Source organism: Alosa sapidissima, chromosome 1 (assembly GCF_018492685.1).
Source record: "Alosa sapidissima isolate fAloSap1 chromosome 1, fAloSap1.pri, whole genome shotgun sequence".
Classification (NCBI taxonomy): Eukaryota; Metazoa; Chordata; class Actinopteri; order Clupeiformes; family Clupeidae; genus Alosa; species Alosa sapidissima.
In genome coordinates this window covers 17,573,070-17,588,427 of record NC_055957.1, presented here as the reverse complement: position 1 = coordinate 17,588,427, position 15,358 = coordinate 17,573,070, and the positions used below count along the sequence as shown (strand labels likewise).

The 15,358-nt window shown below is 40.9% G+C and overlaps 1 protein-coding gene across 4 annotated transcripts; it reads right to left on the bottom strand.

Moving 5' to 3' along the window:
* Nucleotides 1-1,077: 1,077 nt before the first annotated feature.
* tspan5b (tetraspanin 5b) lies at nt 1,078-15,160 on the bottom strand. 4 transcript variants are annotated; one of them, XM_042102504.1, is made up of 9 exons: nt 14,389-15,153; nt 12,658-12,708; nt 7,283-7,429; nt 6,826-6,996; nt 6,502-6,627; nt 6,173-6,220; nt 3,970-4,086; nt 3,473-3,534; nt 1,078-3,340 (listed from the first exon to the last, which is right to left on the bottom strand). In XM_042102504.1, the coding sequence occupies exons 1-9, from the start codon at nt 14,470-14,472 to the stop codon at nt 3,328-3,330; spliced, it is 819 nt and encodes a 272-aa protein (XP_041958438.1). In that variant the 5' UTR covers nt 14,473-15,153; the 3' UTR covers nt 1,078-3,327. The 4 variants fall into 4 exon arrangements, with proteins under 4 accessions (XP_041958438.1, XP_041958440.1, XP_041958439.1 ...); XM_042102506.1 differs by lacking the exon at nt 7,283-7,429 and having other exon boundaries at nt 14,389-15,157; XM_042102505.1 differs by lacking the exons at nt 12,658-12,708; nt 14,389-15,153 and adding an exon at nt 11,652-11,703.
* Nucleotides 15,161-15,358: the final 198 nt, after the last annotated feature.

Below are 15,358 nucleotides of genomic sequence, written 5' to 3'. Positions count from 1 at the left end.
AGGGTCCCAGCTCACAATGATTTGGTGAGTGGCGCAGATGGGCTGTTGTGTCTTTGTAATGTAGCTCTGTTTGTCTCTCCCTCTCTCTGACGTTTATTTCCATGCAAAGAAATCACATTCTCGTCTTTTGTGAATATTTAACCTCCTCTAAGTAGTACTTGGTAACTAGTTCTGAAACACTCCAACAGTGTGTAACATCACCATGGAATTTTGTTATCTTTAAAGCTGGTTCGTTTTAATAGGCTACTGCTGACACATTAAATATGACGCATGGCTCCATATTCCAAAAGTTCTAAAACAGGATGAACTTAAAGTTAATGTTCTACTTAAGTTCAAAGAATATGCATGATATTTGCATTCTGATGACCTTATTCTGAATCTGAAACAGCTGGTATAATATTGTATCATATGGGATTTGGCGGATTCTTTTGTCCAAAGTGACATACAAATAACAACAATACAATAGTTAAATTTAACAGTAAACAGTTTAAAAAGTTGGTGAGACTACATTAAGGAGAATAGCAATAATAAACAACAATGTCAATTCAATCAATAGCCTAATTAAAATAATAAAAATACTAGAATATACAAATCATAAGAAACACTTAATAAACTAAGTGCATGTTGAACAGATATGCCTTTAGACCCCTAGATATGTTATATTCTGAATGTGTATGTACCTGACGAAGACCTGAGTGGTCAAATCATTGTACTATTAAAATTGGGAGCATGTAAGACAGTGTGTGCTTATCTCTTCTTTTTAATTGTATTGGTTAGTATCTAACCTGTTGAATTTTTAGATGTGCGTACATTCCTACACTACGCATTGTGAACTCAGGCATTCAATAGCCGGTATAATATTGTATCAGATATGTTATATTCTGTTTTGTTTTGTATAAAACTGTATCAGATATGTTATATTCTGTTTTGTTTTCTGCATAACATTTTATCAGATATGTTATATTCTGTTTTGTTTTCTGCATAAAATTGTATCAGATATACTATATTCTGTTGTGTTTTGTGTCTGTGGTTTGTTTTGTTGTGAGGTTTTTGAAAAGACTATTTTACAACAACAGGAACTTGCATTATTTTATTATTGAATTACTTTATTTAAAAAGACAGTTGCTGTCAAATCTGCTCACTAAATAATCACTTAATGAACACATTTACAAAACCAAACAAAAAACATATTGAACTTTAAATCTTTTTTACAAAGCTTACAAAGTCACACATCACGCCAACTTATAACTTTGCCAAATACGACACACACACTAATGTCCAACAAAACAGTCAAATCACAATTTCACCTTTTGAAAAGAGTGACTCTACCCTGTCAGACACAAGTCACTGTTTATAAACAAGCAAGATCTTACACTGGATGACCATAGGGTGTGGCACTGTCACAGCATACACCCCTTTTGTACCATATAAATACTGACGGGGCATTGACATCTATGCTTATTTAGAACCATCTGTAAACACATTGAAGCCACTTTAAAAACTGCAATACAGAGGTCTATGGTAAATTTCCCCACATTGGATGGCATGCCTAAAACTCCTATCAGGCTGCCTGTGGCTGCACAGCAACTAATGTTGTCATTTGTATACGTGTATAAGAAGCTCACATTATAACAACGATAGACTCCCTAAAACCATCTTTTTATGGAGTATATTAATTAACACAAAGATTCATATTTGAATTGATTATTGAAAGGTACTTTTGGCTCGGTTTATACTATACCATTGAGCAATAGCCAAAGAGTGCTGTGAACTGTTTAAAACACATGTGCCTTTCCAACGAGGCCTTGTAGTGCATTCTATAATTTAATTTCATGTAAACTGGTCCATGGATATGGACTTGAGCTGCATCGACTCCAGAGCTGGTCTATGGTATATGAAGTTGATATTTTTATTTTCCCACTGCAAGGTGCCTCATCGCCATCTTGACAGTATAGAACGTAGCGGAGTCAATAACAGATTTTTCAATGGACATCATCTCCAGTCAACTACTATGGCACAAAGAAGTTGTAATTTACACAGTGAACGTTTACATTGCAATAGTGTTGTTGGCCTGCCATGGGACTTCAGTGGCCCCATTCTGACAGAGGTACGAGCTGCCATGCTTCAACTCTCAAAAGCTCTATTAGCAAGCTACCGTACATACCTAGCTTCTCACTCACAATGCTTTACTCTTGGACCTGGGATTGTGGGTTAAAGCTGCTGTTACCTGTGGCTGATCAAATCTTTACACTGTAGTCAGTTACACAGTTCACAGCTGCGTGGCAAACAGCGGCAGGCTCAGAAGAGATGGGTGGTGGGCTGTCTCTTAACAAACTAAACATTATAGACATAACACAAGCTGGGGTACTAAAATCAAAGTTAAAATACGATAAGAGACAACTAGGATTCCATTTGAATCTTAATGCGTAGTATTTGCTTTTTGGTTTGTAAATGTTTCATCTCCTTAGATACTGATGGTATGTCATTTAAACACAAACAGTGCAGATTGTTACCCTGTGCTCTATACATCACTGCTGACAAAGTGATCCTAGTTTTGGTGATCCATAACAGTTTCCTGATTTTTTTCAGAGGGCTACAGTATGTCCAAAACACCATTTCGACATTGCACCAAGAGATAGAAGTTTGCTTTTCACTACTTCCACAATATATTCAGAAACAACTTGTTCCGTCAGAGAGTGATCTTGGAAGAACAAGGAAACAAAACTATTCTAAAAAAATTAAACATCCAAAACAAAAGCTCGGTATCCCCCTACCCAAAACATAAATGGACTGTAGCCACCATGGATTTAAACAAATGTCATAACAAAAGGCATGCAGTGCATTTCATCAACCCACCCACCCCAAACTGGTTTTAGAAGGATCACAATCCATAGTAGCGTCTGACACCACGTTTAAGTTTATAAAATAACTTATTGAAAAAGACTGTGCCTGTATAAGAAAGGGTCATTCAGAAAGCCATATTGCTCCTCTATGATCCACAAGATAAAATCACAGACACAGATTATCCGCTTGCTATGCAATGTCATTCAGTGCTTAATTGGACAAACAAACATACGTACAAAGTATCAGTTGTTTTTCTCCCGTCTATATGTTTCAGATATAAAGTGCTGCATCCTGTACTCCAATGTGTGGCAGATGTGCAGTAGCCGGCCGGCAGAGAGCCTGATGAGCCTCAGCTTCGCCCCCTCCCTCTCTCTGTGAGCGTGAGTGTGGATGGGGGAGTTCCAGTCCATATAGAAAATGAGACGAGGGGTGTGTGTGTGTGTGTGTGGAGCTTCAGCTCTGGGCCCCCCCCGGGCTCCACTGTTAGGTGAACAGGCTGAGGAAGAGAAACACACACATACAAGCTACCATCAGCACTTCATTGATGCAGTGGAGAGGAGGGACTTGGCAATGATTTGTGTATGTAAGACAAATGAGAGAGAGAGAGAAAGAAAGAAATGTTCCTTACCAGCTTTCCCTAACGGCTTCAATGTCACTCAGGAGATTCTGTGCCAAACAAATTCCAAATATCTGAGGACACAAAAGAGCACAACAGAGCTATTAGTGTCCTCTTCAGTTCAGATCAGGACATGATGGGGATGGGTTAACCACTAATTATGGACTTTTCATTATCTTCACACTGCTACTATTTAGCACAAAGAGCCAATGAAACTAAAATAGCTATTCATTCTAAAACCTATAAGAACTAAAACCTATACTAATGGCATAGTGAAAACCCTATACTAATGGCATAGTGAAAACCCTATACTAATGGCATAGTGAAAAATCTAACTAATGGCATAGTGAAAACCCTATACTAACGGCATAGTAAAAACCTGCATACTAATGGCATAACCTGGACAAATGCAACAAGATCAAACCCCCCCCCCCCCCCAAGTGTGTCAGAGTGTGACCTTATTCATGTCCTAATTAGGTTCCTATTTCCTCCTCTCCTCTCCATCTTACCTGAAGTAGGGCGATGCCTATGAAGATTCCAGCCACCACTGTTAGGTTCTCCTGCAGCCACTTCTCAAACTGCGGGACGCAGCCTTTAGTGTTGATGAATGTCCTCTGCTCCAAGTCCTGGCAAAAACATGGGGAAACACTGAGTAGTCTGAGGTAATGATGTCTCATTAAAAAAAAAAAAAAACATTTGGCAACAAGAAGTGCATTTTATATTTGCAATCCCTAAGGTTAGGGTTCTTTAGAGGTCTGATTGGCTCCTCCATGGTGGTTATGTTTTCGGAGTGGTTTGTCTGTTTGTAGCATTACAAATAAACTATGGTCTAATGGCCCTTTCTATTTGTCTCGTAAATGTCCCGCCAGAGTTGGAAAGTGTAAATTACCCAGCTTTCTTGCGGCATTTCACGCAGGCACGCCCCCTTTACCTTGGAGTACTCGAGGGTACCCCGAGGTGGCCATGACCTTACGACAAACATGGCTGCGCCCATAGTTGAGATGAGATGACATGTATTTTCTTTGCATTTGTACGGTGTTGGTCATTTTAATGTTGATGCAATGCTCTTACACACTAGATTACATTGCTGCTTCAATCCGGTCACCAATTCATGCATTGCTCAGTCTTGCTGTGCATGCAATACAATGTAACGATTTGTTTTTGAGCCAGTTAGCTAGAGGCTAGGCTAGAAGTTAGGTTGACTTGCACAGATACACAGAGCTATGAGGTCTTCACTTTCTGAGTGCACCTCAAGTTCATACACTGCATGGTGATGTCAGAGACAATCATCAGATGTAGTCCAACTACCATTTAGCATTTCTCACAAGCTTGCAGCATCACACATCTCATCATGGTTTGGATATGTTTGCTAGTAAATCGCTGCCAGCAAATGTTTATACTCTACAACACTGTGACAGAATTCCATTCGATGTTAAGTCCAGAGGAAGAAGGGAGAAAGGGTGTTTTTAAGGGCTTTTGTCTATATGTAGGAATATGTCCCTTTCTCAGCAGAGAGAGAAAGGAAGCGAGTTGGAGAGAGAGATGGTTTGAGATCGGGAGATGACCACAGGTCGTGATCAAACCTGGGTCCCCGTTGGCACTTAGACCCGAATGTGATACACGGTATGGGCTCTGCCACTTGTGCTACAGCTCCCCCCAGAAAGAGCATGATTGTGTGCTTCATAACAAAGCTATCTTTATTCACATCATGTGAATATCTTTATTAGCTACCTCAAGGTGGCCTATTGGATATAAAATCAACTGGAGACATTCACATTCTTTTCAGCAGCAGAAAACAGTATTTTCCATAATTTGATATACATTCCTGCGTCACCACATACGGTCATGCCTGACAGCCTGACTGTGTCTCTAGTTGAGAAACGGGGGAAAGTATCTGACGTACACAAGCTTGCTGGGTTGTTTATTTTCTTTATTTTTCTCCTCTATGCCTCTGTTACTTTTTCTTTCATGGTTTATTTTTGCTTACGCTCTCTCTCTTTCTTTCTCTCTCTGTCTCTCCCTCTCTCTTTCTCTATCTAGCTCACTTGGGAGAGGCACATTGTTTTAGTATGAGTAATGGTAGGCGGACCAACAAGCAGCTCATTCAAAACAATGAAATCACCATGGATCAGATGAGAAAAAGAGAGAAGTTAAGTCCAGCTGATCGGAGAAAAACTCAAAGACAGACCATAGAATACTGACGGGTTTCAGAGTTCTGACTAATAAATCTTAAAATCTTAAATGGACGAACCACCTAAGAGTATTCCATTTGACCCCAGAAATTTCCCCTGGCATTTTGTAGCTGTTCACAGGCTCTTTGCAAGGAAAAAGAGGCTGAACTAATCTGATGATGGTGTTTTCTTTTAGTGGTCCACATGTTTTTCTTTACCACAAGCCATACTAATTTTTTACTGGTTGGATCACACCATAAATCTGTTACAATCTGGGTTTAGACTTGTACAAGTTTTCAACTCTCTTTCCTGTGAATTTCTCTCTCTCTCTCTCTCTCTCTCTCTCTCTCTCTCTCTCTCTCTCTCTCTCTCTCTCTCTCTCTCTCTCTCTCTTTGGAGTGCAGAGGGAGTGGTTAAAAGGAGAGTGAGATGGCGATTAGATGTAGAGGTCTGTGAAAAGGAGCTGTTGATAATGAATGGGATGAGAGAGAGAGAGAGAGAGAGAGAGAGAGAGAGAAAGTATCGGTACTGTGGCACTTACAGGTTTGGCGCGTATGTCGTAACCACATTGTGTGTTGATCACATCCTCCTGGAAAAAGAAATGGCACGTTTCTCAGTCAAGTAGTTACAGAGTTGCTTACAAGTGAATGAAATACAGTACATTTTTATTTTTCTGATATCACTGCCTAACTTTAACATTAACTTGTTTGCCCTGTGAGACTACAGTTCAGTTCATATCCGTTCTCACAGAGAATAATGTTTAAAGGCTCACCCACCTCACAGTAACATGTTGAATGTTTAACTAACATGAATGGGATTTGTGTGTGTGTGTGTGTGTGTGTGTGTGTGTGTGTGTGTGTGTGTACATACAGCAGGGTCCTTGGTGCAGCATGAGAATGGCACCCCACACTTCTCCCGGCTCAGGTTGGTGTCTGTGCAGTTGAAGTAGATGTTCAGATCCCAGTCTTTAGGTCCGAAGGCTCCGCAACACTCCCACTGCAGACGCACAGACAAGCAGAGACGAGGGAGAGGAATTTATACATTATGTAATTGCTACATATAGCTTCTGTGCATTAAACACTCTGTTCACGGAGTGTGTGTGTGTGTGTGTGTGTGAGTGTGTGTGTGAGAGAGAGAGAGATAGAGAGAGAGAAAGAGAGAGAGAGCTCAAAAGGATGAGTGTCCACCACTTACATATTCTTGGGTGAAGTCAATGAGGTTCTGCAGGTCAATGTCATCCCGGTAGGCTCGGATGTTGTTGTTGATGAAGAACTTGAGCTGGTCCTTGATCCAGTCTTTAAAGACGAATGCCAACACACCGGCAGTTAGCTCCAGGAAGAATATGATCCCCAGGAACACGGAAAACTGAAGGTCAAAACAGTCAGAATCAATCACTACAGTTTGTTTAAAAATAATATGAACTACCTCTAAAGCACTGTTAAATGTCAAAATGGATTTTATTAAAAACAATTGCAACACTACAGTGTTTCTTTCCAGGAATCTTCTGTACAGTATTTCACAGACCCACAAGCTCATTCCCAAATTAGTCACCCTCTCTGCCTTCCAAGATCTATCAAATAAGCAACAGTGGTATGCTTCAGAGATGTGCCACTGCAACAGCCAAACTCATTTCTCACAAATTACAACTTACAAATTTGAGAAGGAAAGAGTTCTCCCGCAGTGCCCCAATACAGCCAGCAAATCCAAGGATAAACATCACACCTCCCACCACCAGGAAAAGCCACACTGGGTCGAAGCCTCCCAAGTCAGTGATGGAGGAAATGTTAGACAGCACACCCTACAGACAAACAGCAAGTGAGAGAGAGGGGGGGGGGGGAGTAGAAGCAATTACACATGAGAGAATAAGAAAGAAAGAAAGAAAGAAAGAAAGAAAGAAAGAAAAAAAAGAAAGAAAGAAAGAGTTTGGATGAATGACTCCAGCTGAACATTTTCATCCGACACACTCTAGGCCTACAGTATTTGATGAATAGAATTGCAATGATTCACCACCATCACCACGTTTGACTCCACTTTTCATGTTACATAATGGCTCAGTCAATTTCACATGGGTCAGTCACTTTCAGCACTGAAATTACCATTACGCAGACAAAAGCTAATAAGCGTGTTTCTCCATATCAAAGACTCTCTCTTACTCACACACACACACGCACACACAAACACACTTTAAAGCTACAGATCCTTTCTGGGATTCTGTAGTAAGATGACGACACAATATGGCAGACTCCATGGAGAGGAACCGTTCCCTGTATTTACAGGTAATTATACACTAGTAAAATAAATACTATATTCCATTTCTACTTATAAATTGCCTTAAATCCAACACACAGTAGCTTTAAAATCTACACTCAAAATAAGATTTGGTGGGTGCTGAGATAATTTCAGAGTCCCACTTAATACGCTTCCCCGCAGGAAACAACTGCATTCCTGTCTTCTATAGTCAGACATGGCTGCCTCTTGCTCTGGCTGGATGGAGTGAAGAATGGGTGTGGTACCCTAACTCTACTCTACCCTTTTTTTCAGACACGAAAAATATGTTCTTTGCCACCCCTTTGTAATCTTTTTACATGTATATCCAAGGCAAAAAAGCCATAATCTTGGATCAGTTTAAAATGCATATTCCAAAGAGTGGTATACAGAATGGCTAAGACGGAACACATGTCAGACTGTTAAGGACTGTGGTGCACTTTCTAGGTCCTATTCTCAACACATTAAAACAATGGGGAATAGACTACCGCTCGATTCCAATGCGTCTAAGTTGGAACTAAAATTTGAACCCTGAGACAATCTTCTGTGATCTGCTTCATCTCAAGCCTAGCCTGTACCATACACATGATGCATCGCATCCCATGGCATGGCCTCTCTCAGACAAGGGGAGACAAAACTCAGGAAATGAGTCTGATCATGGACAAAGGGCAGTAGAGGGGGCAGCACAGATGTCAGGAGATTAAGGCCACGCACTGATGTCCCAGTCGCCACCCAGCCTCGACCTCCTGTCATCACACAGCCAGCCCATGCTACACCCCAGTGAGGCTGCAGTGCACTGCTGTCATGGGCCCTGATGCAGTGTTTCACAAACAATAACATATGCAGTACATAATCGCTTGGGTCCCCGCAGACAAACCAAAGCAACTTTAACTTTGTCGACAAGGCGATCACAAGGCATTCACTTTTGTAAACAAGTCGATTACCGAAGTCACACAATGTAGCCCGCTTGAGCTAGTTCTAGGATGCTAAGATCACACACACAAAAGTTCCAAGCAGACGGCATTGCTTAAAACACATATTTTCCACTGATGAAAGGCAGGGAGTGTTAGCCAGAGTCTTAAATAGTTTAACTTGGGTCAATATGGACATGCTACATGATGTACAGCTTCACATCAGTTAGATGTAAACCATGAGTCAGAAACCATGAGCACCAGAGTAGGCTACAGTCAAATGAATTCAGATTTAGCAGCATGATGAAGAGAGGAGAAAGAAGGTGCTGACCCCCCTACCTTTGGTGGCCATAAAGTCAGAATTTGTGTCCATTCCTCGATGATTTACACCGTAATCAATTTGATAGTATTTCCCAGAGCCATATAGCCATAAGGTAGAGTTGCGACAACTCCATTCACGCTAATGTTCCATTTTTTTCCCAACAATGGCAGCTAATGGAAGCCTCAAATAGTTCCCGGAAGTTAACAATTAATAATAGCAGCAGTGCAGTGTAGCCAACATTTCAGACTCAGATTTACATTCCTTTGCCTCATCCGAATAATAATAATAATAATAATAATAACAGTAATAGTAGTAAAGTAATAGTAGGCTATCACAAGAGCCTAATTATAATAATAAACGATGTATCGACTATGACTTTTCTGCTGCTCAGTCTTTATCAGTTCCTCATCAAATAGGCCTAAATTAAAAGAGGCTAAAAGCCCAATAAATGTGCCACACGTAATAGCCGAATATAAGATAGTTGCCTATCCCATTTCAATTAGGCAGCACTACCACCACGAACAAGCTGTCATTAAGTTTTTGCGTTTAGTAGGCCTACAACTTGACGTTTTCTTGGGCATTTAGCTTCTCCATCACGTCAAGTTGTAACGCTCATCTAGGCTATGGATTTAAGTGGCTTAAAGGCAGCAAAAGTGGGATATAGTGCAACTGCTTCCCCAAAACAATTCCTCCATAACTGTGTATTTAATCGTTTGATATGTGGATAACTTTCAGTGGACTAAACAAAAGGTAAAGATTTTGTTATCACAAGGCTAGCTGGTTCGTTATATGGCGAAGCATATAGCCAACTTTGTTTGCAGTAGTGAAGCTGAGTTTGTTGTTAACATTGTTGGTAACTGTCAGGGAATTTAACCCCAACATACAAAAACCACAACACGTAGTATGGCTTTGCCCACAAACTCTGGTACCAAGAGGAGAGCTTGCTAATGTAAGGAAGAATTCCTCACACCATCAGTCTCTGACTCTGCAGCCCAAAAGCTGAGTCTTTTATTGTACAGATGCACACAGAAAATAGAAAGCAAGGCATAGCGACTTCATTGTGACATACTCTTATCTCACCCACCCACACACAGACAGGGCATACCTGTCAACACTCCCGTTTTTCCCGTGTTTCTCCCGTATTTCAAGGTCATCTCCCAGCACCCTCCCGTTTTGTTATTTCTCCCGGAAAACTCCCGTAATTTGCATGGCCATCAAACTTCATTTTAAAATCATTGATGCATTCAGGTTGCCAGATTGTGTATGAAATACACCCTACACATACACGATCACTTAGCTTCAACAGAGAATGTAGACGGGCTCTGGTTTCAATTTCAACCGTTTTGTCATAGGCTAAAACCTGGCAACCCAAATAAGGAAGTGGGTGCAGCCTGAGTCTCGTCGTAAGGAAGCGGGCTAGATGAATGGCCTACTCCAGAACTAGCTGTTGTGAAATTGTTGGGAATTTAATTGATTAACACATCACATAAACTGTTATTAAGTGTTGTTGATACACTGAACTACACAGCAAGCAGCTTTGGAGTTTTGGAAGTAGGCTGCAGGCAGGCAGCTGGTGGATACATAACTGGCATGCGTAAGGTAATGGTAAGGTAAAAGCAACGACCGAAATTCAGTGTTGAAACACGTGTATAAACGTATTAAATATGCAAACACAGCTCCGGTATAAACACTGCCCCCCCCACCCCCCCCCCCCCACCCCCAAAAAAAAAAAAACTCCCGTTTTTGGAAAGCTAGACATGAGATGGGTGCAGTTTCTGTCTGTCTGCACACTTAACTTGTACTCTCTGTTCTTAGAACTCAGCACAACAACATTTAACTTGAACTCTCTGTTCTTAGAACTCAGCACAACAATATTTCTGCTTACACAAATGGTTATACAGTGATAATAATAATTTCCTTACAGTAACGTAAACGTTTCTTCAGTTAGGAGCAGTAGCCTAGGCCTACTGTTTTTTTTTTATGTTGCATTCATTTTCATTGGCAAAGCTAGCCTAATATGCATGAGAACCTATATAGATTTGAGGGAGCTGCAGCTTAGCATCAGCACGGCCATATTAACACAGTAGGCACTAGCCCAGTGAAGGATCGTATAAACCCCATCCACAGAAACCAGTTTCAAACCAAGCTGATATGATGCATGATCACTGATCAAATTGCTATTTTTTGACAGGATGAGCACAACCAAGTTCTCTTAAAGGAGAATTCCGGTGTGATATTGACCTAAAGTGTATTGAAACATGATACCGAGTGTGAACGTATGTCTCATAGCCCATCTCGGCTTGTCCCCTGCACTCCAAAATCTGGCGCTAGTTAGCCGATGCTACCAACAGCTTTTTCAATAGTGGTGCTTCGGCATCGGGCTAGCCATGCAAATAAATCACTGTTTTACACCCATTTACGAGGCTCAATGTATCTCCACACTTCATTGGTAGACTTCTGAGGGCCCTGACATTTAAAACCAGACATTGAGAACTTTGAAAAAGCACTGGTAGTTTACTTACAAGACGATTTATACAGACAGTATCTTCACGAAGTTTAGCGTTTGCAGCCATCTTGAATTTAGTCACGATAAGTCAGCAACAAGTAAGAATGAACAGGTATGATAAGGGATCAGATTCCAAAAATAATTCAGTGGAAATGCATGGATTCCAGTTTCTTCCAGTAGCAGCAACTGGAATCCATGCATTTCCACTGAATTATTTTTGGAATCTGATCCCTTATCATACCTGTTCATTCTTACTCATTGCTCGACTTTTAAACTTTTTTTTTATTCTCCCGAGACGCTAGCTAGTTAAGGTAGTTCGCTCATTATCTCAGATAAGTGAAGAACTACCAGAGAAAACGTACCTTTATATGGCTCTGGTATTTCCCATCTTTACTGAGCAAAGGCTTTGTGTGAAAGGAATTAAAGGCCTGGCCCATGCAGTATAAACTCCTGTTCCAAATATAAGAGTTTGGCCATTTAAGTATATGAGTTTGGCCATTTAAGAAAATAAAAGCCTAGGCTATTAATCATAATGATTTTTATGGTACTTTCCTGTAGTGTGCTTGGCCTAAGGCTATACGCTATATGCTATTTGGGCGGCCGTGGCCCACTGGTTAGCACTCTGGACTCGTAACCAGAGGGTTGCCGGTTCGAGCCCCGACCAGTGGGCCGCTGCTGAAGTGCCCTTGAGCAAGGCACCTAACCCCTCACTGCTCCCCGAGCGCCGCCGTTGAAGCAGGCAGCTCACTGCGCCGGGATTAGTGTGTGCTTCACCTCACTGTGTGTTCACTGTGTGCTGTTTGTGTTTCACTAATTCACCGATTGGGTTAAATGCAGAGACCAAATTTCCCTCACGGGATCAAAAAAGTATATATACTATACTATTTCATTGCAAATGAATTAGTATAGTACTACTCTACTCCAATTATTGTCGCTTTGGTGCCTCTTAGACCAGAGTTGTCGTTTAAGTGATTGCAAGCTTCCGATGGCACGTCTAAAAGGCACCCATTCACAGAGCTCACCTTTTCATTCCAAGCCCAGAGCCCAATGCCCAGGAAGGCAACTCCCAGGAGCTGAAAGAGAAAAGCCAAAAGTAAGAGACATTGTTTATCCAACAACAACATACACACATCATGAGCTTGTCCTGGCTTGTCTGTTTTCTTAACTTTGCCTATGTCCACTAACAAAGTAGGAGGGTTATGTTATAATAACTGTTCCCAGAGGCCAAGTTAAATTTCATAGAGAATCATAGTTACAGTACAGTTGGCCCAAAATGAGGCTTTTGGCTTTTATGATCACTCAACCATGAGTCAGTAGGTATTGGTGATTTACACATTTCAATAGTCTAGGTCTTTAACCAAAAAACATACAGTATATGATGATTATGGCTTCAAGCATCACTGTTGCTGTTCTCTTTAACAGAATGCAGTCGTATTTCCAAAATATGAGAGAAAAGTTCACCCCTTGGTCCATGTGTTATCAATTACTGAGCTGAACCAGTGACTGCATTTGTGTTGGCTACCCAGTGTCCTTTGCTGCTATGTTTTAGAGCCAGAGTAAATAAAGGGGAATTGCAGGGGCTTGGGAGGCAGAAATCACTTTGTCTATACACATTTCACATCTCCGGCCAGAAATGGCCCCCTGCAGTCTGAGGGAGAGGGGCAAGTACTGACAGCTCAGTGTTTCCCACATAATTTAATTCTATTTGTGGTGGTAGGTTTGCAGAATTAACCTGAATGCAACAGTTTTTAACAAATTAGTGCAGTGTGGTTATGATTCTAACCAGACTTAAGCACAATTTAGTACAACCAGGAAAATCATTGTGTGGTGGTCAATGCTGATATTGTGGTGGGCCACAAATAAGTCAATGTATGGGAAACACTGCAGCTACACTCTAACATGCACAAATATCAAGGGTTCTTCAGTTGCTCTCCAATGCAGAACCAAAACATGCTCCACTTAAGTTAGAACCCTTTGAGAAAGAGTATATATTTATTTAAAGAGCTTTCAGCTGTGACAACCAATTTTTTGAAGTATATACCTTTTATAGAAAGCTCTATGTTTAAAACAGACAATTTATTCTATATTGTTGTTGAAACTACCTGTAGCATTAATAATAAATTGTCCATCTTCATTGCTGTAAGGACAACCTAATGCCTGCCATTAAAAGTTACCAGTAAAAGTGTAAAAACTTTATTTAGATACCTTAACATAGGTATAAAATTATACACTCATAGTTAGACCGAGATGCACTAAAATGTAGGCAGGTTAGGGTCACCCATTTACTTAACCACACGCTAATACCATAGGCTAATACCTATTCAAAAGCTTACTGTGCGCAAAGTGCCTATTGTAAACGTAATGTCACATCAGAAAAGCGCAAAGATTGACGGTAAATTAAGGTGCGCGAAGCCATTTACTTATGTCAAAATAGAAGCGCGCATTCCTCAGTTATTTGACAAGTGCAGAGCACGGAATAACACGCCCACGACTACAGTCGTAACAAAGACAGGGGCTTTGTAGCGCAGACGGGCATCTGTTCATTCATGCGCAAGCATAATTCTGTTAGCCTAAACATTACAAAATTAACATTTCCATATGCCAGTTCCAAATAAATAGATAGTAATTTAAAAGGTAAGCTACCTTTTGATAAACTGGTGAATAATATTATAAATATCGATTTAGGTTAACATGGTGGCCATAACATCCCCGCACAATGTCGCACAAATGTGTCTTTGAAAATGCGTCCTTACCCAAAATATTATATTGAATCCAAATATGAAGTATTTTATGCAGCAGCTCACTTCATGAACGTTGAAATGTCTGTTGCCTGACATGATTGGTTCTCTAAACGCTGGAGACCAGAATAAAAACCGTTATCTCTGTTTTTAGAGTGAAATGGTTCTAGACCACTTTTCAGGCTCCCGATGGGCTGCGCTACCGTTCCGATATACACGGCATCTTGTCTCCAGTTTGTCACAGGATTTCCCCCTCTACGTCTGGGATGTTGTGTTTGACAAATTTTCGATTCTGCTATTTTATAGGGCGCAGCTCCAGCCGTGTACTTTCAGCACTGTTGTTCTCCGTACTTCCTGGTCAATGGCGCCATCTTATCCTGGGAAGGTGGGATCTTCCGCCGGCTTCCAATGTCGTCATACCATCTCGCGAGTGGTCTCTGAGTAAACTCTCATCTAGTGCATCAGCGTAGGTTAAATGTCGGAGTAGGTCACTTTTCACTGTTCAAACGCTATATTGCACAATTCAGTAATTCTAAGGACAATTAAAGAAGTGATAGCATGCGCCAACAGATAAATAGTAGACGCTATTGTATTTACAGTTGCCCTAAATCTGTTTACAATGTACCGAGGCTTAAGCTTGCACGGTCTTCCATGGTAACATTGCCCCCTCTTGTGGAAGTTATAGTCATAGACAGTAAAAGGTTATAGTACTGCGCAGTGCTTGCCAGTTACTAAAGAAGTTTGCCCTGGAGTATAGGGCGGACAGCCATCCAAGATCGGAAAGTAAAAGTCCTGCCACATATTTGTTCCAAACCATTTAGTAAACGAGTTGATCCTAACTAGTACAACCGTTTCAGTCAGCTTGGTAAGCTAATTAGTGACATCACCTGTAGGCCTAAGTGGGCAGGCAGAAAATATACATGGCAGGAGGACTTTTACTTTCTGAACCTGGGATGTCTGGGTCTGGGTATGTTGCAAAGTTCTT